This window comes from Protomyctophum parallelum (genome assembly GCF_964188405.1).
Source record: "Protomyctophum parallelum genome assembly, chromosome: 7".
Lineage (NCBI taxonomy): Eukaryota > Metazoa > Chordata > Actinopteri > Myctophiformes > Myctophidae > Protomyctophum > Protomyctophum parallelum.
Window position 1 is genome coordinate 27,184,220 of NC_139705.1, and position 25,126 is coordinate 27,209,345.

The 25,126-nt window shown below is 41.6% G+C and overlaps 2 protein-coding genes across 2 annotated transcripts; one reads left to right on the top strand and one right to left on the bottom strand.

The window, feature by feature from the left end:
* The first annotated feature begins 640 nt into the window (after positions 1-640).
* selenok (selenoprotein K) lies at positions 641-3,844 on the top strand. The gene is made up of 5 exons (XM_083768791.1): positions 641-718; positions 1,240-1,330; positions 2,306-2,380; positions 2,806-2,904; positions 3,173-3,844. The coding sequence occupies exons 1-4, from the start codon at positions 700-702 to the stop codon at positions 2,897-2,899; spliced, it is 279 nt and encodes a 92-aa protein (XP_083624917.1). The 5' UTR covers positions 641-699; the 3' UTR covers positions 2,900-2,904; positions 3,173-3,844.
* A 4,859-nt stretch (positions 3,845-8,703) lies between these two features.
* Positions 8,704-19,126, bottom strand: actr8 (actin related protein 8). Its single transcript, XM_083768476.1, has 13 exons — positions 18,881-19,126; positions 17,512-17,682; positions 17,050-17,160; positions 15,964-16,068; positions 14,540-14,713; positions 13,556-13,649; positions 13,329-13,461; positions 12,703-12,856; positions 12,421-12,516; positions 12,148-12,288; positions 11,294-11,612; positions 10,632-10,795; positions 8,704-8,926 (listed from the first exon to the last, which is right to left on the bottom strand). The coding sequence occupies exons 1-13, from the start codon at positions 19,013-19,015 to the stop codon at positions 8,783-8,785; spliced, it is 1,941 nt and encodes a 646-aa protein (XP_083624602.1). The 5' UTR covers positions 19,016-19,126; the 3' UTR covers positions 8,704-8,782.
* Positions 19,127-25,126: the final 6,000 nt, after the last annotated feature.

Here is a 25,126-nt window from a genome sequence, read left to right on the forward strand (position 1 = left end):
GTGAGTATATTAGTGTTTTAATGCTGACTGGGCCAAACCGAACCAGTGCAACACACACAGACGGTCAGGAGTCGAGTCATATGTGTCAGAAAACATTGAACCAGTAGCAAATTGACAGCCAGGTCTGGGCTAGTCGTGTGTGTCTTTGGCTAAAAGTTAGGCTAAGTTTGTTTCTTCTAACAAGGTGAGCTCGGTTTTCTCATAAACTGAAAATATAAAACACTTGTCACTTACCAAAATGAGACTGCCCATAGCCATACTGTCGCCGCTCGTCTCCCCAAATTGTCCTCGTTGACTTGGAAATATAACTCACGTTGGTTATTAATTTGCCGTTTGTAGGCCTACTATTATTATTTTGATTTCCCATAAACATAATCTCATGACATTGCATGTTTTGGATATGTGACATTTAAAGTCGGGAATTCATATAGGGTATATCCATAAAGGGGGGGGGGGTATATCTACAGACTTTCCACAGTATTTACACAAGTCTTTTGAAACAAACAAAAAACCTCGAGGACAAAATGAAGTGTCTTTAACAAGTGTTGTGTCGGTAAGACAGTGCCATCTGCTGGACAAAGCTATTAAGAACAGTGTGAACGTCTGAAAGCAATGCATAACGTGTACAACGGATGCGGAAGTACATTCCAGAATCCAGATCGTAAACAGCAGCAGCAGCGGCAGCGAGTTGCTGTGAAGATGGTGTACGTGTCCAATGGTAAGTCGGTGGTTTTATTAGCGATCTATCGTCTGCATTTGGAGCATATAAGTAGACATTCACGTTTTTGTTCTGTCGGCGATTCGTCGTACAAAACATTGACGTTGGGTTGGCCAACAGTGTTTTGACAGGCCTACATACAGTATCGCTTGCAAGCAATATAGCTTGTCTCAAGTTAAACTCGTTTGTTTTTAGACGACGTATATTTATTATCTTGTAAATACAGTATGCTTAGGCCGAAAATATAACTCAAGTCCACCTGCTACACTGGATTTCATTCATTTTGGCGTCAGCCAGTGGCATTGATTACTTGGCCAATGGTTTACTTTTAATCGATTTAGCATTCCATGGACAATTACCGACCTTGTGATACTTTCCTTTGCTTCTTTTCCCCTGCAAACTGCTAATAAAGTATTCAATCAAACTCATTGCTTTCATGGTGACGAGATGAAGTAGGCTACATTTTCTTAAGGCACTCCATGGTTTGTTGATGTTCTCCTGTCTTCCCCCCCTCCTTTCAGGTCAGGTTCTTGACAACAGGACACAGTCGCCGTGGCGACTGTCCTTGCTGGTTGACCTGTTTTGGGGAGCAGTGGAGTTCATTGGCCTGTTGTGAGTCAACCGCCCCAGATCAGGCACACATCACTGATTCACTCATATTACCATAATTATTATACTTTAATCATAACCTGTACAATAATGCCCAATTGACAGCATCAACACATCTAATTGACTTTGAGTTATACCAACAAGACACTGCAGGGGTCTAATAAACTGGTGTTTTTAACCGGCCATAGCCACTTGCCCAAATGTGCTGACCTCATCACATTTGTGATGACGGCTATGGCCGTTATTAGCCCAAGGAGTGTTTTTATGCAAAACTAATGCTTGGAATGGACTCAGCATCGTGAAAACACCCTAGTTTGACATGTCACATGCTACTTAAAGCAAAAGGAAAATTTGAAATGATTTGCCTTATAATGGATGTCTATGGTGGCCATACTGTACAGGTCACTTTCAACACTTTCCCCTCAGACAATTCCAGGCAACTTTTTGTATGTTATTCAGGACATATGTAAGATACAAAATCAGCTGAGTTTGTTTTTTTTGCAATTAGTTGGAGGTTGACCCCTTTTTTCCCATATAATGCCTGTACTATTCCCCATCCTAAATGAGTTAACCAGGTCTGGTCCCGTCTAATTTTTTAAGACAGACCCTGCTTCGGGATGGGTTCCCAGATTGGGTCTGTTCTGGCATTATATCTTTCTTATTTGTCCCATTTAATTAGTGTGGTACCACAGGGCAACCAACCAGACTGTTGTTATTTTCATTGTATTGTGTTCTTTCTAGAGTAACTAGTTTGGGTCTATGGGGTTTTGCATTATTGTGTCATCATAATCTATGGGGTTTTATTATTATGACATTGGCATCTCCACTTATATAAAGTCTGGTTAAATTGATTGCAAGAGACAACCAAATTGCATCATTCTAGTTTCTCTGTGCTGGACTGTCTAAAATCTCTAAATGGAAGTACGTCTAAAAAATAACCCTAATGAAATATTTAAATTGCTCCTTGTTGTCTTCCAGCTTTCAGTCTCTGGTTCAGCCTGATTTGACAAAGGATGGAAAATCTGGTACCTCACGATTCAATGATGGCAAAGGGTAGGTCCCCATGTTACTCTGTCTGCATTATGGGTAGTATCAAATATCCCTGGGGTAGTTACTCAAAACATACTGACAATTAGCGAGTCCTGCCTACAATTGCAAATTGGCTCTCTGGCTAGCCTGGCCATGTTTAAAACAAAACTGCTGAAATAGAATGAATTACAAAGTAAAGTACATTTGGTTGCTAGGCATTTCACTCATTGATGCTTGGTTTAAATTGCTCACAACTTACACAAGAGGAAAAGGCCTCGTAATGAATGTAACACTGTTATGCTAAGTGGTGTGTCCCATTACTGCATTAATCCCAATACTTTGACCATGCATTGAATACTCCCATTGTGCAATAGATTTTATTTATCAGTGGTTCCATCACCAGGGTGATGTGTACTTAGTTTTCTCTCATCTCCCCTTTGTTCCACTAGTCCCCCAGGTCCCCCTGGTGGTAGGAGGAGGATGGGCAGGATAAACCATGGTGGAGGTCCCAGTGCTCCGCCCATGGGAGGAGGAGGAGGATGAGGAAGGTAAGCTCCCTGCCATACCCCCTTAAATTATGGACCTGAATTCTATTACCCAAAATCTAGGCCACTTGCTCCATAGACATATACAGGTAGATGCCCCTTTCGGCTCTGTACCACTGTACCGCTGACTGTACATTACTATATCACCTACACTACAAGCAACCGTCAGTGAGTGCAAGGAGCCATTGTAATTTAAGTTTCCAGTACGATAGGGGAGACAAGGAGAAGTTTACAAGATGTTTTTATAATATAATATGAACTGTCTCTCTAGGTAAACGCCTACACGTCTAGTGTAGGCATGGGGCGTGGTGGCACTCTCTGTTCAGGACCTGAGCGATGATGATGTTGTCATCCCCTCTTCATTGGTTGCCTCTGCCATTGGCAGACTCTTGACGCCTCCCTGGGAATTCCTACACGTAGGGGCCAGGGTGGCTGAACACGGCAGCTGCACTTCACTTCCTCCCTTCCCTATTCCCGATAGTCTCGTGTAGCCTAACTGTTCCACTATCTCCGAATGCTATATAGTCTGGAACTACAGCCTCCAAAATCAGAGTAAGGAAGCTGCCATTTCCGTTGACGAAAAATATATATTTTAAAATATCTTTAGAGCTTATCTTTTTTATTTCCTTTTCTGCTAAGCAACAAGCTCTATATGCTTACATGATTTATATTTATTAGGATAAATGTGCGCGACTTTAAAGACTGTATATTCCCGATAACTCCCCTAAACGGTAAAAATCATTTTTGGAACTATTGAGTGTACAATACAAATGTAATCAAATTGACCAATTGCATTTGTACACTTGTCACAATGGTATCTCACAGGGGTGTAAATGTTACAGTCCCCCCCCCCCCCCCCCCCCTCAAGCTGAGCATGAAGAAGTTAGTTTGTCATTGTTTTGTATCCTTATGTTTGAATAAACATTTGCTCTGTTTAAACATGTTTACTGGCATGATCTTTATCCTATTTCACTCAAATAGTTATGCCATTAAATCACCTTTTGCTACTGCTTAGAGTTGACATTTGAGCATATCATTACATCCTGTAACCCATTTAGACCGGTTGTAACACCTTTATCCGAGAGCTACCTCTGTCTCATTAGTTGTTGCTATGCATATAGAGACATCATTTAAAGGTTTTCAGAAAACTTAGGTCAGGTTTTAGATAGACGCTCCGATCAGGTTTTTTGGGACCTCTCACAATCGCCCGATACCGATCTTGTGGGGAAAATTTGAATATTTCCAAAATTATATCAAAACTGTTCTTGTGTGTGGGGAGGAAGGGGAGATTTAGGCCTGTCCTAAAGATGCAAAACTTAATTATACTATTTATCCGATTGACCTTTATACCACTTAAATGGGATAATAAGTCATTTTAGGCCGTGTTGGGACCCATGAAAAAGTGCTTAGAAAATGAGTTTCGTTCCCATGTCAAGCGAACTACGCATTCAATGCATTTTTTCATAGATAATACCCTTCTAGACTTTGGGTTAAAAGTTCTACTCATATCCTGCTGTTTTTTTTTTTTAAAGCCATAAATGTATAAACAGCGTATAACCAAAAAACGAAAATCGTGTGCTGCTGTTTTTGCTTGTAAAATGTGTTTTTGGCAACACAATTTTTTTCTCAAATGTCAAATGCATATACTTAATATCTGAAATAAGTATTGGTGCCTTTAGTTTACTCATATGTGACCAACTCCAGCTAAAAGGCCCTCAACTCTACTTTTCCATTTTTCAGATTTTTACAGATTATTAAAGTACAGAAAGTAAGCTTTTGAAGGAGATGTAACCATTTTAAAATGACTGGGGCCTTTCACCCAAAGCTGAGAAAAGCCCTTTTCAATATTCACAACATTTTATCACCTTATCATGAAATGTAGCATATTTGTTAAAGAATATGCTTCAACTTAAGTGTTTGCCACACAGTACAATGAAACCTACACAGTAAATTGTGCCAAGAGCTTATACAATACATACATACAATACAATACAATACATACATAGAAAATGTCTCAACCTAATGTGTAATGAAAGGTAGAAAAGAAAATCAGGGCACCTTGGACCAACATGGCAGAAAATCTATCAAAATGTTACCACGCCCCCTAAATTGGAATAATGCAACAAATGGACAAGACTAAAAATTTAAGTAGTAGAGGTCAGAATTATTACAACATATGGTATGAAACATTTATTTACAAGTGGGTCACAGCATCTGTCATCTGTACATCCACCCCCCCCCCCCCCCCCCGCCAAGGAAATATATGAAAATTGAAAATACAAAATAACATACAAATGCATCACAATAACACCTTATAATAATTGTTGAACAAAACAAGTAGGCCTACATGGTAACATGTTGGGTTACTCATCCCTATCACTTTCATCAGAGTCATCATCCCATGTACCTCTTTCTTCTGTTTCCTTTGACACATTTTCACAGTCCTGGCAGTGACATAAATCAGTGCAAGACAGTTTTGCAGACATACATGAACATCTTTCAGTCTCACATTTGCTTCTTTTTTTTTTACAATTACAGTGGACTACCTGCAACACACTATCAGGGGCAGGATTTCTAGTCATCCATGTTACTGTTAACTCCCCATCCTCCATCCACTGCCAATGGGTGAAGGAGCACACATCCTACTAGTCAGAGAACGTCTCATCACTGCTGCTTGGTAGTTTGCCCTTTTGCAATGTTGGTGGAGAGCATCACTTGTTGGGGGAATGGACAGTTCTGGCAAAGCTGATGATGCCGTACAGAATGATTTGTACCTTGCATCATTCACGTTTTTGGCAGATGATTGGCCATACAGGTGGCACACATATTTGCTCAGTGTGTTGAAAGTTGACTGGTCAAGGTTAAAACTGCTGCCAAGATGAACCTGCTTGGCTTACCTCAGTTGACTCAATGAATGCCAAAGAGGTAACCTAAAAGTTCCTCAGACAGATTGAGGCGCAGCTTCCTCAGTGTAAGCAGAAGTCTCTGAGTATCACTAAGTGACTGTTTTGCAGGAGGTGGTAAACGTGGTGACACAAAATTGAACAACAACATGAAAGTCCTGTGAAGAATTTCATTTTGCTGTCATCAAATTCTGAAGGATCAAGAGTACGATGTTTCAACTCACTTTCTAATTTGTTGACTTTATCCCTAAGTGATTGACATTCAGCATTTAAATATTTAATCTGTTCATGTAATGAGGCAATGTCATTTTGTGTTCCCTCTGTCTGGACCCCAATGCCTGGGACTTCAACAACAGTCTGTACCTCTGCTGTACTTCGATCAGTGATGGAGGTGAAACCAAATAACCTTGGCACGTAGTCAGGATGTAGAGGATCATCACTCTTTTCCCCTTAAATAACAAAAACAACAAAAACATTTACTAGAAATATGATATTAATTTGTTTACATATATGGGGTGTTTTCACATATGTCCTGTTTCAGACATCAGCCTCAAAACAAACTCATCCGGGACGGGGCTGCCAAATCATTGTGAGATTATTTTTTTACATTAACCACTGGAACAATATTCTGGAGGGAACATTTGCAGAAAATAGCAGATCTACAAGCTCACAACATTGTTGGTGTAGAGCAGGGGTAGGCAGCTTTAACCACGGGTGCCAAGGGTGGCCACTGGCACACACTGGCAATGCCAGTGTCTCACTCTAATGCCAGTCTGGCATTAGAGTGAGAGAGGATTAGCCTGCATGTCTGTAACTGAGTGTACAAATGGAACCAATGGACCCCATTGGACCCCAAATGGACCCTTCTTAGCCCTTAGGCCTTAAGCCTACAGGTCTGTGAGAGTGGAACCAAATGGACCTTACAGGTCTGTAACTCTGAGAGATGGAACCAAATGGACCCTTACAGCCTGAGTGTACAAATGGACACATGCAGGTCTGTAACTCTGACACTATGGGTCCATTTGGTTCCATTCGTACACTCTCAGAGTAAGTCCATTTGTGCAATAGCAAATCAAAAGTTACGTGGGTCCTTGAAAAAAACAAACAAAAAAAAGTTTGTTATTAAACCACTGTAGTGGTTATCAGTGGACTCTTAATGTGTCATATAAATCAGTGTCATACGATATTCTGAGGAAAACCATGGAGACTTAACATTCAGTAACTGCAGGGTGTGTTGATCAATAAGAACATTAACATCAAGTCTTTCCACGGACTCACGTAACATGTTGAGGAGTAATTACTCCTGACCAGATCTCTTTCAGGGGAAAGGACTATGTTAATCCACTTCTTGGTCCACAAGAAGAGAACTCCGTTAGGTTTGTTTAAAACGGGACATTGTGTGAAAAGGCCCTTTTACATTGAACGTATGGTTTTACAAAAAAAGCAACATACCTGACACAAAGTGAAAGTGGCACCCGCAAATCCAGTAGCCCTGAAACATGACTACATCGGCGAAGTGCAGCGATCCATTTACTTATTTTTTCTTTACATTTCGGCAGTCTGTAAAAGGATAGCTCTGAGTTCTTTTTTAATCTGTTTGTACAGTCAATCGCACAACGGCTCTTTCCCATTTTCCCAGTTTAGAGTGAATGAAAACAGCGTCGCAACAGTGAGTTGCTAGGTTGCTATGGACAACAAAAAGTCCTTCCGCATACGACGACGTCACGCGCATACTCAAGGGAATAAAGCGGCTACGCGATTGGTCCACGTGACCAAAACCACACCACTCCCCTTGCACATATTATTACGCCTTGTAAGAAATAGTCCCGTCTTCGATCACGGATTATAAAAAAACTGCAGGAGGGCACGAGTAGAACTATTTTATTTGGACTTTCTACCTATAAATCTCTTTTATGGAGAAAGAATTGTGTAGTCCCCCTTCCATGGGAACGGAACTGAACGAAAAGGGACCTCACAATACGGCCTATTTGGAGTGAAAATCGGCCGATCTGTGATCGATCGGAGCACCTCTAGTTTTAGAAGGCGTTTTTTTTTTAATCGGTCTCAGGTCTACATGCATTAAACATTTGGTCATCAGATCTGGAGATTTTGGCAAGTAATCATGAGAATGCCCAAGGTTTGGTTAACAAGTCAAGCAAAGTTGAGGATCTCTATTAGTGGTTAGATTGGATTTTAACAACAAAATGAGAGGAATCCCAGATTTCTCCAAATGTAATTAATTACAGTTATAAAGTTGCTGTCTCAATGACATTTATTTTGGTTCACTAGTGTATATACAAACTATTACAGGGGTGAAGAACCCATTTATGTACAAAACAAAAACCTACACTGTAGGTGACGTTTAATCCAGATTCAGACAAATCACATACCTTTAAAAGACCCCCCAAATGTTATGCTTCATTTCAGACATGCAGTGAGAGGTATATACCATTGTATGGATTTATACCACCAGAACATTCTTATAAATTAGTTGGCAACCATCTCATGTTTATCCAGCCCCCAAAAGATATATGGAAAAACAATTTAACTCCAGTGTAACACTATTTTCTAATCTTCACTCTGGTTCCTCTCTCCATCTCAACCAATGAAAATATTTCAGAATGATTCTCTTCTATGTACTTCATCGTAAGACGAATAGCGAAAAAAGACGATCTACAAGCTCAACTCATTGCATTTGAAATTGTTTTTTTTTTTACTGCCAAAGGGGAAGCCTCCCTCTCCTCCACATGAAGGTCCAAGCACACACAGCCACAGAGCAGAGCCCCTTTGGGGCATGCTAGGGACGCAATGCCTGCCTCAAAGAGGAAGAGCCTGGTGGCTCGAAATGTACCACCATTAAATACTTGCACATGAGAGCATAATACCGGTGTATGTTCTCCATGTTCACCTGATGAATACGGCCCTCTCTCGGAGCACATGTTTTCATTTCATGAGAACATTCTGTGGTCACTGCCTGGTCACCAGACGAATGCGGCCCTCTCTCGGAGCATGCGGACGCCAAAGCGATGCCACTCTCTCTGGTGGATCCACATCTCCTGGGTGGTGTCCAAACACGCCAGCACCGCCCCGCCTTTCCACGAGATCAGACGAGGGTCCATGTCCTGCAGAAAGTGCACACAGTCACGTGTATATCAGAATATCACTAGTACTCTTAAAATGTATTAGTGACATACCATCAAATTTATGTGCCAGTATGAGTGAATGTGAGCACAGTGCATGAATTTAGTAACATGCTTGATGATTTATTGATCATTTGGTTGGCATACATTCCCCATTGAATCCCCACCAAATTGCACAGTACATACAATAGTAATCTGCGGTCTAGACTGAAGCATTATGATTCGATTTTGTAGGCGATTGCTATGGTTGGAATTTGGAAAGGATAGTAAAACTAGAAAAAGTGCCCTACTGGGCACAGGTCTCCACCAGGATGAGCAGATGTGAAGAATTCCAGGCAAAGGTTTTTCCTTGGCCTCTAGGGAGTTGGCATAGAAAGTTATCCACAGATCCGTGCAGTTAGAGGTAAAAACACTTTTGGGCCAGTTATAGCGCCACCTTGAGGCTGAGTTGAAATTGTTCATGTGGCATTTCGTCCTCGGCCTAGTGGGAATGTGGGTGCACAATTTCACGGAAATCTCGCTATGTGTTCATGATTTGCAGCATTTTGTTTGAAACTGAGCACTCCTGTGAACTTTGGAAGCCAATCTTAACCAATCAGGATGGAGTCTGAGAAATCTGAAAGAGCGGTTTGGTTGAATGGCTCTAGAGAGACTGTGTACCAATTTGCGTGATGTTTGGACAAAATCTGTAGGTGTACTGTGCAAAAACTTGTTTTGCACAAAGCGGCCTCCTGGTGGCGCTATAACAGGCCGTTCTGGAAAGTTTGGGGCAGAGGTTCATGGTTGGCATCCAGGGAGTGTGTGTGCAAAATTTGGCATCGACCGGGTTAACGGTGGCTGAGATTAGCTGGTCACGGACGGACACACGGACACACGGACGGACGGACGGAGTGCAAAACATACTCTCCCCATGCCTTCGGCTGGTGGAGACAATAGTTGAACTTTGTTTGGAATTAACCAAAATCCTGTTTATGATTATTGTTCCAGCACAGGCATTGAGGTTCTCATTTACAGTCAGTTCATGTCCCCCTCAAAGACAGGTCTAAGTAAAGTTACCCTTTAAAAAAAAAAGGCATTTCTGTTCTATTAGATATTACGGTGGAAAAAGAACAGGACAGAAAGGAGTAACCACTCAAGCCCTATATACCGTAGTCCTACAACAATGCTGTGCAGCAGAAATAGTTGATCTACAAGCTCAACACATTGCAATGCATTATTTGTTTTAAGGGAAAAAATATATACCGTAATAACTTGCCCAAAATAGGGATGCCAGATTTAAATTGGTTAAAGAGGCCATTAGGCAGATTCATACTCACTTCACAACCAGATCTCTGCCTACGTGATACATGCAGTAAGTGGCTGAGTCACCACTCACCAGTACCACAGAAGTGCCAATGAGGTTGAAGGCATTACATGTCCTACAGTCCTCGGTTCATTTAACTTTGGTTTTTGTAATGTTTTTTGGAGGGCTTTTCTGCCTTTATTGATAGGACAGTGAAGAGAGACAGGAAACAGGGAGAGAGAGATAGGGAATGACACACAGCAAAGGTCAGGATCGCGACGCAAACCTGCGACATGCTGTCAGGCATGTGCCTATATGTGGTATGCGCCTGGACCGCTAGGCCAGCGGGCGCCCCGTTAATTCAACTCTTGGGTGTAAAAACAGTATACAGTATCAGATGATCACCTTGGGACGTGTGATGACTTCCACGTTGTCCACCAGCCTCCTGAAAGAGGGCGGCATCTTGTTGATGATGCGATGGAGTAGGAACTCCTGGGCACCGTGGAACATCAGGCCTCCTCCCACCACCAGGATGGAGCTGTACATCTTACGCTTTGTCTCATCAGATGCTGCCAAATGAACAAAGATAATTATGTTTAATTAAAACAGGGTCTTACTTTCATACCTTGTGTCAAATGCTTTTACTATTTTTATATAATTTCTTTGTGAATGGTTTGGGAATGTTTTTCACCATGTTGTGATTAGTGCGTTTGTGGAAAACATACAATAATCTTAAGGTTTTTACACACCAGCAGCGTTGTTTTAGTGTCTGAGATACATTTTCCAGAATACTGTATTCTGTACTGTACTTTTCGGTCTATTGTTTAGACCGTCAGCGCATACACATACAGGTATATGTACACAACAAAGTGATGCCATTTGTATTCGGAACCAGGTTGATTTTTCACCATGGATGAAGGCAGGTTATGAATGATGCATCTATTATTTATAAGAGTAGTTTTGATGTGAGATTTTCATATTGTTTATTACTTTATTCGCCATGTTGTCCCCATTGTGTATTAGGCTGGTGTCTTATGTTACAGAAATTGCCCTCTTCCGCTCCTCACCGCAACAGTCGATGCTGTGCAGTATGGCCTTGTCCAGGCCCAGGGCCTTGCTCTCAAACTGGCTCATGATGGCCGTCTTCCTGGAGAGCAGGCTGGAGGAGGGGGGCTCCTCTACCTCTCCGGCCCCCAGAAGACCCTCTCCCTGGGAAGGCCCCATTTCCATCTCTGTCTGGCTCCCACCACCAAAACCACTGCCTCCTCCACCAGGCCTGGTGGGGTCAGAGGGGTCTCCGCTCCCTCCCTGTCCACTCAGCTCGCCCTCCACACCGCCCCCTCCTGGTCTGGAGACGGGCTTTCTGTCTGCAGAGGATTTGGAGGACTGGAGAGGGTTTGAAGGGAGAAGGGTGGGGGGAGAGAAAGATGGAGGTGGGAGGAAAGAGAGACAGGAAGAGGTTGAAGATGGAGTAGATGGGGAGAATGAGGCAGAAAGGGAGTGCACAGAGAGAAAGGCAAAGAGCAGGAACAGACATATATTGCAGTGGTTTTCAACCATTTTGATACGAGGGCCCACTATTTATTCAGCATTTGAGCCACAGACCATGCTGTATTTAGGAGAGATAACAGGACTTTTTGTGAATTAAGTAATTCAGATGTTTAACAATAATGTAACTCTTGAGAGCGTAAAATGAAACGTACGGGTCCATTTGGTTTCATTTTACGCTTTCAAGAGTTAAAGATCTATAAGGGTCCATTTGGTTACCAACTCTCCCATCATTTAGCTGGGGACCACCTGGAACCCTCTCAAGGACCACTGGTTGAAAACCACTGATTTAGTGTGTGTGTGAGTGTGTCTTACCTGGTCCTGTTTACACAGGGTGTAAGTGTGTGTGTTTGTAAATAAGAGAGTGTGTTACCTGGTCCTGTTTACTCTGGGTGCCCAGCAGGTAGTGCTCATCGTGAGGGTCCTCTGGGTCGCCTTGGGAACGGTACTGCAGTGATGTCATCTTCTGACCCACAATGCCAAATGTTGTAGGATAGAACAGGCCCATAGGTGCCTGAAATGAAGAAATGTGAACGAGAGAGAGACAGAGAGAGGATGATCTGTGTGTGTGTGTGTGTGTGTGTGTGTGTGTGTGTGTGGGCCCTAAGAAAGCTAAAATTGTTCTTTGGCATTTGTAATAAATTACCTGTAATTTCTCATCTCCTAGTCGAACCTGATACAGAAGAGCTGGGGCTTCTGGGAAACGAGTGCGGAACTCATGATCTTGTAGTCCTGATATGTCCTTTTTTAACAGAAAAAAGGTACTGTATTTGTGTTCAAAGTCCTAAATTCTGTGTCTTCAATATCTCTTTGCAGTTGAGGAGAGCAAAGGTAGCAATTTTTTTGTATCTCATGGAGTTAGTAGGATATCCCCCCCTCCACACACACACACACACACACACACACACACACACACACACACACACACCTGGTTCAAGTGACAGAAGGTCTCTTTGAGCTGTTGTAGTAGCTGACAGTCTAGTCTATTGGACAGCTGACATTCTCTGTAGGGAAAGCCTGCCCTCTGCAGGAGCCAGAAGAAACTGCGAGTCACATCTGACCCACCATATGCCAGACATAACCTGCAGGCAGACGGGCAAAATAACACACAAAGGTTAAATTGTAGATAATATATATATATATATATATACATATATATGTATATTGTTTTTTACAGTGTGAGTCTATTCAGGAGGCTGGCTCTCTATATTAAGAGGGTCTGTGTGCTTGTGCAGAGCTAATGATTCTATTGTTAGGAGAAGGGAGCCAGTACAGCTCTTTTAAAGTGATGCTAAAGTTACTTTGGCATGCTTAAGTTCAGCTTCTGAAGATAAGCATCCAACCATCCATTACTAAATCACTGCAGGGCCATGTCACTGTGTTGACAAGCATGCACGCAAAACTATGGTCCTGATGGCCAAGATTAAATTTATCCCCTGAGCAAGGCAAGCAGGTACTGTAGGCTCTAGTTGCTCAGTGGTAAAAGTTTCAGCACTTGCACCTTGGTGCCTATTGTCTGTGCATGATATGTCAGGGCTTCTAGGCTGCTCCTACCGGGAGTTGCGGTGAGACACCCCGTCCTCTACGCAGCACAGGCTGGTCTTCTGGTCCCCGACATCCACCACACAGGCACTGCTCAGCCCACTGCCAAACGTAGCGCACACTGACTCCTGGTGCACAATGATGGCTGCATGCACAGCATGGGAGGGACACAGGGTTACACTCTGATCGTGTAGTAGTAATAGTTTGCGTGGGTATGAGTGTTTGTGTGTGTGCATTACCAGAGAAGCCCATGTTAAGAAGCAGCATGTTGACCAACTCCTTGATGTGCTGTCTGTTGTAGATGTCAGGCACTAATAGGATGCACCTGTAATACTAATACAGAAACGGTTAACAGCCAAATATGATACAGAGTACAGACTATAGAGCGTCGCAGCCCCGCCCCCTTTCACGACGACGACAGGCCCAGGAAATAATTCCCCATTAATTTTCCCCATAGACATTTCAAAAAGTATTTATTTAAAGGCCTCTAAAGTCACGGTCAATGCCAACTCGGTTCATGACAAATCATGACAACAAACCAAAAATGTTGGGCCGAACAAATAATCCATCCTTAAATAGAAAGAAGAAAAAAAGTGTAGGGTACAACACTTTTTGTTGTTGTTCTTCTTTGAAATTATTTGTTCCGCCCAAAATATTATTTGTCGTCATGATTTGTCACGATCCGAGTTGGCTTTGTTCGAGGCTTACAGATCTTTAAATAAATACTTTTTGAAATGTCTATGGGAAAAATGCATGGGGAATTATTTCCTGGGCCTTTCGTCGTCATGAAAGGGGGCGGGACTGCGACACTCTATACACTGTGTGTGTGTGTGTGTGTGTGTGACACACAGTACTTCATATTTTTTAGATGGGCCCTTTCATGGGATTTAAACAGAGCTGCGACCTTCATACACATCTTAAATCTGATTGGTGTATACAATTTATATGATCTTGTCCCAAAATGACTGCAACAAAATGCTGCTATGTTTAAAAAAAGCTTTATACCCTGTATAACATGTATATAACTATTAACGATGCAATGTGACATAGCTCTGTCTACAAAATGCTGTACCTCCTCCAAATGTATATACTTCCTCCATTTTCAACTGTTTTTATTGTATTTTGACAATGCAAACGTGTTTTCTCATGCCAATAAAGCTCCTTTGGATTGGATTCAAGCTTGCAGGTCATGACAATGCCTGAATGTAAATGTTTTTTTTTACCTTTAGGTCTTTGAGGGGGATCTCCAGGTTTTTCTGGATGACGTGGGTCCAGATGGTCTCCAGGTCGGTCAGGACAGCTGTCAGAGAGCCCCCTGGACCAGTGTGCACATTGAGCTGTCCCCTCACCATGGGCCAGTGCATGTCATAACAATCTGATGGGTTCACATACAGCGCCTGCAGGAGAGAGGGAGGACAGAATAACGATGGAGGTTGACAGGAGCAAGGGAGGACAGAATAACGATGGAGGTTGACAGACGGAGAGATAGATGGTTGGGAGAGAGAATGAAAGATCATTAGAGATGGAGACAGAGCAATTAACCCATTCTGACCTGAGATCAGATTAATACGAGGTTTCCGCCGGACACACACTGGTCTGATGAACCCATTCTGACCTGAGATCAGATTCTAAAAATGTCAGTCGTTCTTCGATTTTTCAAAAAATAGCAGACCTACAAGCTCGTATCGCGCCACTCGGTGGCGCGATATGAGCTTGTAGATCTGCTATTTTTCAATAGCTAAAGCATAACATGATGCTGACACCAAAATGGGTGCCCGGTCAGAATGGGTTAAGAGGGATATAGTTCCATTTGTACACTCTCAGAGTAAAATTAACATTGATTTTATTTTACAATATAAATTGGGGTCTCAGAGATAGAAATGCCATTAAATGGGGGGTCCATAGCCTGATGCATGTCAAACTGGGGGTCCTTAAACGGTTTGATAATCACTGATAGAGCCATCAAAATCTTCTCTTATGGGGGTCCCTGGCAATATCTCTTCAAATGGGGGTCCGTGGGATAATTAGTGTCCTTTGGGGGTCCTTGACATGAAAAGGTTTGGGAACCACTGAGTTAGACAGCCTCACTGACCTCCTCCCCCACCAGGTACTGATACAGACTGAGTTAGACAGCCTCACTGACCTCCTCCCCCACCAGGTACTGTGGTTAGACAGACTCACTGACCTCCTCCCCCACCAGGTACTGTGGTTAGACAGACTCACTGACCTCCTCCCCCACCAGGTACTGTGGTTAGACAGACTCACTGACCTCCTCCCCCACCAGGTACTGTGGTTAGACAGACTCACTGACCTCCTCCACCACCAGGTACTGTGGTTAGACAGACTCACTGACCTCCTCCACCACCAGGTACTGTGGTTAGACAGACTCACTGACCTCCTCCACCACCAGGTACTGTGGTTAGACAGACTCACTGACCTCCTCCACCACCAGGTACTGAGGTTAGACAGACTCACTGACCTCCTCCACCACCAGGTACTGTGGTTAGACAGACTCACTGACCTCCTCCACCACCAGGTACTGTGGTTAGACAGACTGACTGACCTCCTCCACCACCAGGTACTGTGGTTAGACAGACTCACTGACCTCCTCCACCACCAGGTACTGTGGTTAGACAGACTGACTGACCTCCTCCCCCACCAGGTACTGAGGGTGGTGGGCTGTGCTGGTCCACTTCACCCTGGAGCTGCTGTCCAGAACGCCTGGACGGATCTGACGGTTGTATGACCTGGCCTGAGGGTGCACCAATGAATGTACGTTGCACGCACACACACACACACAAGCAAACAATTAGAAACAAGCCTCCTTTGGAGTTTGGACGTTTAAAGAATGAAATTATATAGTAAACATATATTTAAAAAAGAAAAAGTTTATCCTGTCAATGAGAACTATTTCCATTTCAGTACATCAAGTCAATGCTATTCAAAGAGGAAGCAACAATATGTGGTGCTGATGAGAGGAACAAAGTGCCTTATTGTTGCCATTAGCAACCCTCACTAAAACATACAGGATCTGTATGTCCGCACACACACCCAACACAAAGACGACACCATACAACACACACACCCAACACAAAGACGACACCATACAACACACACACACCCAACACAAAGACGACACCATACAACACACACACCCAACACAAAGACGACACCATACAACACACACACCCAACACAAAGACGACACCATACAACACACACACCCAACACAAAGACGACACCATACAACACACACACCCAACACAAAGACGTCACCATACAACACACACACCCAACACAAAGACGACACCATACAACACACACACCCAACACAAAGACGACACCATACAACACACACACCCAACACAAAGACGACACCATACAACACACACACCCAACACAAAGACGACACCATACAACACACACACCCAACACAAAGACGACACCATACAACACACACACCCAACACAAAGACGACACCATACAACACACACACCCAACACAAAGACGTCACCATACAACACACACACCCAACACAAAGACGACACCATACAACACACACACCCAACACAAAGACGACACCATACAACACACACACCCAACACAAAGACGACACCATACAACACACACACCCAACACAAAGACGTCACCATACAACACACACACCCAACACAAAGACGACACCATACAACACACACACCCAACACAAAGACGACACCATACAACACACACACCTGTTCAGCTGAAACTGGCGTCCTCCGCACCCCATTAGACATCTTCTTGGACCAGATGGCCTGATCAACCATTTTAAGACCATTCTGTCTCTGTTCACCACTCTCTGGTTTCTGTTGGCGGGAGAGCAGTACAGGGGAATAGAATAACGTTTTTTTTCTTTTTTCGTCCACACATATGAAACTTAAAACTATTTCCTTCTTTTTAATGATACAAAATATATGACAGGACTCCAGGCATATGCAACCTCCCATTTTATATCCCTATCCCCCATTTACAAAATATTTTGCTGAAATTGTGGAAATATGAGTGTAAAGGAAGTAGAGAGAGACAACACTAGTCTGCAGGGCACTGCAGACTAGTTATTAAGTGCAGTGGAACAAGGAGCCATATTAAAGTTAAAGACAGGAAGACTAATAATGACTAAATTATGTAATGTCTGAATACGATCATTAGTAACTTACATTCAGACCCTCTCTTATTAGCCATGCGTCTTCATGTTTGGGCTGTCCATTCTGCTTGTGTCTGAGGCCTATCACGTGAGGGATTGTCACTGGAAGTGTATCAGTTGCTCTGCCGATCCTGAGTGACCGCGAACCAGGGTGGATGACAACTACAAAGTTGCTTTGTATTTGCTGAAGAAAATAAATAGACAAAACAATATAAGTTGCAGAGTACAATACTGAACATCGAGCCATGCATTAGGCAGACGATGGAAATTCCACCACAGCACCAGCCTACTATAAAAAAGGCATTCCCTCATATAAAGGCTTTTTGTGATTACGGTTCAAAATACCGTTTTTACTCTCATTTTATTATCCAGGTGAATGTAATAATCCCTCAGTGATTTCATATTAAATCGACTAATATATATATATATATATGTGTGTGTATGTATGTATGTATGTATATATGTGTGTGTTGAAGATGACAGGTAAAATGATGCTCAAGCCGCTATATATGGACCAGAGCTAGCTAGCTTAAACTTATGATACCTTGAGTTTGCCAGTTACAACCATAGAGTTATGTTATGACTACATAATATATGCTTATATATATTATTTGTAGACAGATACACCGTATGTGTAAAAAAAAAAGTCAACCAAAGAACAAGATTCCTGTACAGGATATCCTCACTGGTCAACAAAAACACCTTGACTACCCTAACAGGAGCCCTCGTACAAGGTTTCTTCGACTATGCATGCACCTCTTGGTACCACAGCACCTCAAAGGCCCTTAAAACAAGGCTTCAGACTTCCCAAAACAAACTGGTCAGGCTACTACTTGGCCTCACTCCCTGAACCCACCTCACCCCTGATTACTTTGACAGGCTGGATGGTTGACAACAGAGTACAGCATCTTACAATGGGTCTGGTCCACAAGATTCGATACACCACCAAGATACCCATGTACCTGTCTAAATACAACCCAGATTCGGCACAAATAAGGGACTACATTAAATGGCACCTACAGACAGCCCCCCGTAAAATATGACCCCCCCCCCCTTTCCCCCCACTGTATATGTTTCTTTTCCCTTTTTTCCTCCTTTATGATGAATTCCTGTTCTGTTCTTTGGCTAAATAGAAGTGTATATTTGTACGTCTCTAAATGTTTTGATGAATTGAACAAGGTGTAAACAAGTGTGATACTTTATTGGGTCGTCCACTCACAGTTAACAGTTTTTGTATTGTTGTGCAGCTTGTGCTTGAAATGTACTATGATTCAAACTGTTAATAAATACTTCAATCAATCAATCAATCAAACAAACACTCTTACATCATAATGATTTCAAATTTTTTTTATATAGAAGTCAAAGAAAGTGTATATACTTACTTCTTGAAGAGGTTCTGGGATCGCCGGGGGGGCGATGGGTCGTTTGACCCCACGCTGCTGCTCCTTGTCTTTCTCTTTCTCTCGCTCCTTGTCCTTCTCCTTCCCGTTTTCTTGTTCTCTCTCAGCTTGGGTCATTTTGACCGTTTCGTTGTTTTAACAAAACCAATATGTTTCAAATCGGTGAGTTGAGAACTTAAAATTTCATTTGAAAAAACGGCAAATCATAAGAAGATTGTGGACACTTTGCTTTGCTGCAACCACTGAAGAACATCAAACTTCCGTATTTGGTCACGTGATACCAAGAAGAGTTATCTATTGGCTGACTGTAGGTTTCCCATTCTAGCTCAGTTAAAGGAGTAGTTCATGCTTTATATGTTGCATATTGCAACTGTTCGTATAATATTGCAGCTAATACGGTTGTCAATTTCAACACAATATGACAATGTACTGTGTATTGATGTTTGTTCAATTTTCGCAACAGGTTTGGTCACCTTAGTGTCTGTGTGATTTGATATAGCTCTTTGATCACAACACACTAATAGTCCCATATTATGCATAACATATGAGTGTGATGGATTAAAATATTTTAAAGCTGTTTTCCCTACTACAACTATTGAAAAAACACAGTTGTACAAACATCTTCTTTCTCAAAATATAGGACCCATAGGACTTCATCATTTTTTAGATGTGAACCTTTTTTTATATATATTTTTTTTATCCCACGATTTTGTAACCCATTTTTCACCCCTGTGTCAATCATCTAATGTGATCATGGGCTCTACACACCCTCCACCAACCTAGTCCCCATATATGGGGGACAAGGGGAGCAACGGACTTGAACTCATGCTTCCTGAACCTTAATTGATATAGAGCTATGAAGGTTGCTTTATAGCCTACTTGTATGTAACATAAATATATCAATATGACTCCTGTGCTCTTTAAATATGATTTAAATTGACATGCAGTCTAAAACACTGTAATTTGTTTTGTCAGGTAGCATATGTAATGGTTTAAGATCTTTTGACATTTTGACTGTTCTTTTTCCATGCTGTTAATTGACATTTGCAAATTGTGGATATTCCATGTATTGCAAGCGCAGCCAGAATAGTTAGTACAATCTTGAAGTACTTTCACTTTACTGGAGTATTTCCAATGTTAAATACTTTTACTTCTAATCCACTATAAATCTCAGAGCTATCAATGATTAGCAGTGGTAGAAAAAGTACTCAATTGTTTTAATTAAGTAAAAAGTACCAATACTGCAATTTAGAAATACTTCGTTACAAGTAAAAGTACGGAATTGAAAATGTACTTGAATAAAAGTACAAAAGTATCGGCATCAAAATGTACTTAAAGTACTAAAAGTGCTCATTATTGTGCAGAATGTCCCATTTCACAAGTTCAAAATGTACAAAATCTATTGAAAATAGCAGATCTACAAGATCACAATGCGTTGCGAGTCGACGCAGGGTTGAATGCAGGTTAATGCAGTAACGAGTAACTAAAGTTTTCAAATTATTGTAGTGAAGCAAAAGTACAAATGTTGGCTCTGAGATGTAGTGGAGTTGAAGTAAAAGTATTGGAAACAGTTTACATAATTCCCTCTTGTGTCCCACAGGTGCGCTTCTCTAGAGTTGTCTCTCAAACTTTGGCATTTACCAGACTTTTGCTATATTAATTACATTTATGAAACATAAAGTCACAACTCTGCCACTGTCTTTACAGCACGTGTCTCTCTCTCTCTCTCTCTTTCTCCCTTTCTCATGGAGAGGCCTGTTAAGTGTTAACCCTTCACCTGCTACTACTGGCCAGGCCTAAATGGTCCCGAGCAATGCAAACTCAGCAACCTCGTTGACAAGTGCTACCTTTTTATGTTTCTGGTCATTTTGAGTCATTGCATTCATTTTGTATGCCCGTGGCAAAAAAATAATTTTGACAAAAACAAAACCGCCAGCATCGCAATGACCCCTGCTTACAACCCTACATTTAGATGCCATTTGAACTAGTTAAAAAATACATTTAAAGGTATATTCAGTGATTTCACTCAAAAAACCTTAGGTTTCGTTTTTGGCTGTGGGACCCAGCCTTTCGTCCAATCAGGATAGAGAGTCAAAAACGAAACCTAAGGTTTTTTGACCCCCAGGGCTTAACTGGGGACAGGGAGGACCTCCTTATATGGTCAGCACACTCTATAGTAGGGAGGATTATCACAACAAAACAAAAAAATAAGTGATATTTGAATTAAAGGTATATTCAGTGATTTCACTCAAAAAACCTTAGGTTTCGTTTTTGGCTGTGGGACCCAGCCTTTCGTCCAATCAGGATAGAGAGTCAAAAACGAAACCTAAGGTTTTTTGACCCCCAGGGGTTAACTGGGGACAGGGAGGAACTCCTTATATGGTCAGCACACTCTATAGTAGGGAGGATTATCACAACAAAACAAAAAAATAAGTGATATTTGAATTAAGTGAAATCACTGAATATACCTTTAAGTGAAATCACTGAATATACCTTTAAATTGTTTCAATCAAACTCAATTGAGCCCCCCAAAAAAAGCTATTACTCTCATAATGTGTACACTTGACACAACGTGATGGCTATTTGACAGCACAGAAACTTAATTGCCTTCCTTGATGCATTAACGAGCGTCAATGTGGAGCACGTGACCAGCTGATGGCTCTGTAGTACGTGCTCCAACTAGACTGGAGTCTGTCTCATTTCTATCCAAAAGCCCTTGAATATAATGGAATATATGATTAAGGATTACTGTGATTATGGCAAGCTCACATTTCATATCCCACACACCATAATTCACTAGCAAAAAAACTAAACAATAATCTGAATTTTGCGGACCCAACTTTGAGAACCGTGGAATCGTGGATATAGAGCTTTTAAAGAAAACCATATTATTGTCACAAACAGAGCAGATGTGATGGTGTAGGCCTATGCATGCGTATAGCCTACCGGCTGTATTACTGTACATTACATTCTATTAAAAAAAAACACACAAGACACTTTAAAGTTTTTTTCTCCCTTTGTTTTCTTCAACAAACTGTTTTTTCTCCTTTCAAACCAATAATCGTAATATCCACACCAATCACAACAAATTTAGACTCAAGGTATTTTTTTCCCTTATATAACTATCGTTATTATTATTATTATTATTATGGTTGATAATTAATCATCTTTATGCATATTTAAATTAACTGTGTTTTTTATCCTTACATTAAGATGATAAACAGGCACTACACCAGTTAGGAGATCATAAGTTTTACGTCACTAAACTATGAACAGACATACATCGTCTACGTAGAGGCTAAACATCACGGGGCATTTTTTATAGTTTTTCCACAATGTACAAATAATATGATGAGTCGCCGGCGCCCCGATCGTGTGTATAAGGAATTTATACTCGTAAACATAAAAAAAAGCATGTACATGATAACAGCTCTCTTTTACTGCCTTTAACATAGTTAGGTTTCATTTTCATCAACTTAACACGATTGTACAGTTAACAATAGAATATAATCTTTAAATTACATCGTCAAATATACAAATGTTGACCCGCACGACGCGATATAGCGTCGCACGCTCGCGCCACCGGAATGCGCGCTCCGTCACATGACAGGCGTCTGCGCGGGCGGACATGGCTAGGCGACCTGCGCGTCGACAACACGCGTCTCGCGAATCGAGCCTGCAGGTCGGCCGGCGTTCCGCCGCGTGACACCGTCGAGCGGCGAAGTATAGATCCGGCTTTTATACTGTATTTATACTGTCTTTTTTATGGTACACTGACAATTCCATTGCATTGAAATTTCGTACGATATGTACTTATTTTATGTCATATGAAACACATTTACATAATAACACTAACATTTTGTCTTAGTTATTTTGATCAACTTGCATTTTTTTTCTTGTTTTTTCTCTTTCTTTTATACATTTACACAACTCATACATACTGGATGATGATAAAGATGTTTTTTGTTTTTTTTAAACCCCTTACCCCCCCAAAAACAAAACAAAAGATCAAACTTGTAATGTCCATGTGTTTACATTTGTGCACAAGTACAATTCTCAGTGTTGATTCAACTCTTGAGAGGGTGCAAAATGAGTCCATAATTTGGTTCCATGTGTACATAACTCTCAAGAGTTCAAATCGATATATGAACCCTGAGGATTTCACTGTGCATGTTTGCATGCATATGCATTTTGTGTGTGTGTGTATTTTTGCTAGGCTGGACAACTTTACACTGAGACAAGTCGAGAGCTGGTGTGATTTCCCTCCGCGTGTGTGAATGTTTATGCGCGTGAGCTGGTTTCGAAAAAAGCGTGTGCTTGTCGTTTGTGACACAGACAAATTGTTGTTGCACGCTTTTGTAAGCACACGTGCACGCACTGAGCAGGTGTGCAACTGCATTTTTGTCGTGAGTGTGTGTGTGTGTGTAAGAGAGAGCTGGTATGAAGTTCTTTCCTCCTGCATATCGATGGCGATTATATCCATATGTATCTTTTCGTTTAATCATAAATTAACGCTCCTACTTGATCGCACCACAGCGTCACACAGAAGTGTCAAATGTAGCAGATCCACAGGCTGTTTAGAGCTTTTAGATCGGCTACATTTGATATTTCTTTAAAGATGGAATGCCGTGACGTTGGTACTTTTTCTGTTTTGTATGTGTCTATGGAGTTAACATTACTCTGATAGACCCCCAGGTGTTTTGTATGTGTCTATGGAGTTAACATTACTCTAATAGACCCCCAGGTGTTTTGTATGTGTCTATGGAGTTAACATTACTCTAATAGGCCTCCAGGTGTTTTGTATGTGTCTAAGGAGTGAACATTACTCTAATAGACGCCCAGGTGTGGTTATAATATTGAAATATGTCTTCCCTGTGTATTTATGGTTTCTTCCTGAAAGCTGAAAGCCTTTCAGTCAAAAGGCCCAATCGAAATAACACCACTTGAGTGACATCAATAACATCATCCCCTCCCCTAACCCCTCCCACATTATTATACAACAACAGCTGTGGGCGAGGCTTAAGTTCAGCTGGGTGGTGCTAAGGTAAAAACCAGGCATACTTGGTGGGTGTGGCCACATAAAAACACCATTTTAACACTTTCTGTACACCTCCTAGTATAATCATAGTAGCTGATGATCATGTTGTAGGGGGAGGGGGATCACGGCACCCCGTCTTTAATTTGAATGGTGAATCCTGGCGTCCACCCGACGATAAATGGTACGAGAGCCAAACCTTTCTGAAACAAAATCATTAGCTCTGAACGGAACATTAAAATAATCATTCATAAACGGAACATGAAAACCAATAAAATTCATAAACAGAGATTATTTTTCCCCAAACCGCCTGTTGCATAAGAGCTTCATCTGCTACTGGTTGTATTCACACATCATTCCTGAGACGGGGAGAAAGAAAGAACACGAAGTAAGCTAAACAAACACTCCGGTCCATGAATCTGAACGAACGCCTTGTTTAGTTAAATAAACCGTGGTGATTTTAAACTATACGCTGTGAGACGGTGACTGTCTACTGCACTGCTGAAGCAGGCTGTCTAATCTAACATGGTATCAAATGGAGTTTGAAGTTACAATGGGGTTTGTAGAGGAAGGTGGCGTGTCTGATCAAATGAATATCAAATATCGAATTAATTAATCGAGCAACTTAAAAACTGTCCGGGGTACGTGTTCCCATGAGCCTGAGTAGACGATAAAATGACCCCAAAGTAATTTTGAAAGTAAAATATCCCTTTTAAAGTGTTTCCTCGTTCAGTGTGGGGGACAGACGGCAAAAGCAAAGCTGAAACCAAGACCTTAATTAATTAACCTATGAAGATGAGAGGACAACAAGCTTCTATTTCAGCAGATGGAAAACGTCAAAAAATGAAATAAAATAAAATAAAATAAACAAACAAATCTCAGTCCAACTCGACACAGAAGCCCGTTTTTTAAAAGTCTGAAAAGTCCAACCGAGTCGATTCTGTGCATTGTTGTCCTGTTGCATCGCGGCTTTTTCTTCTTCTTTTTTATTTTTTAAATCGCCTGACGCGATGGTGAAGATAGAAGCAGCCGTCTGAGATCCCAGGGAGGTTGTCGTTGCATAGCGCCGCATGCTGCTATGCAAGCTAGCTTCAGAAAACACAGTTCGTAACACGCTGCTATGCAAGCTAGCTTCAGAAAACACGTTTAAAACACGTTGCACTGACTGACTGACTGCACACACACACTGGGGG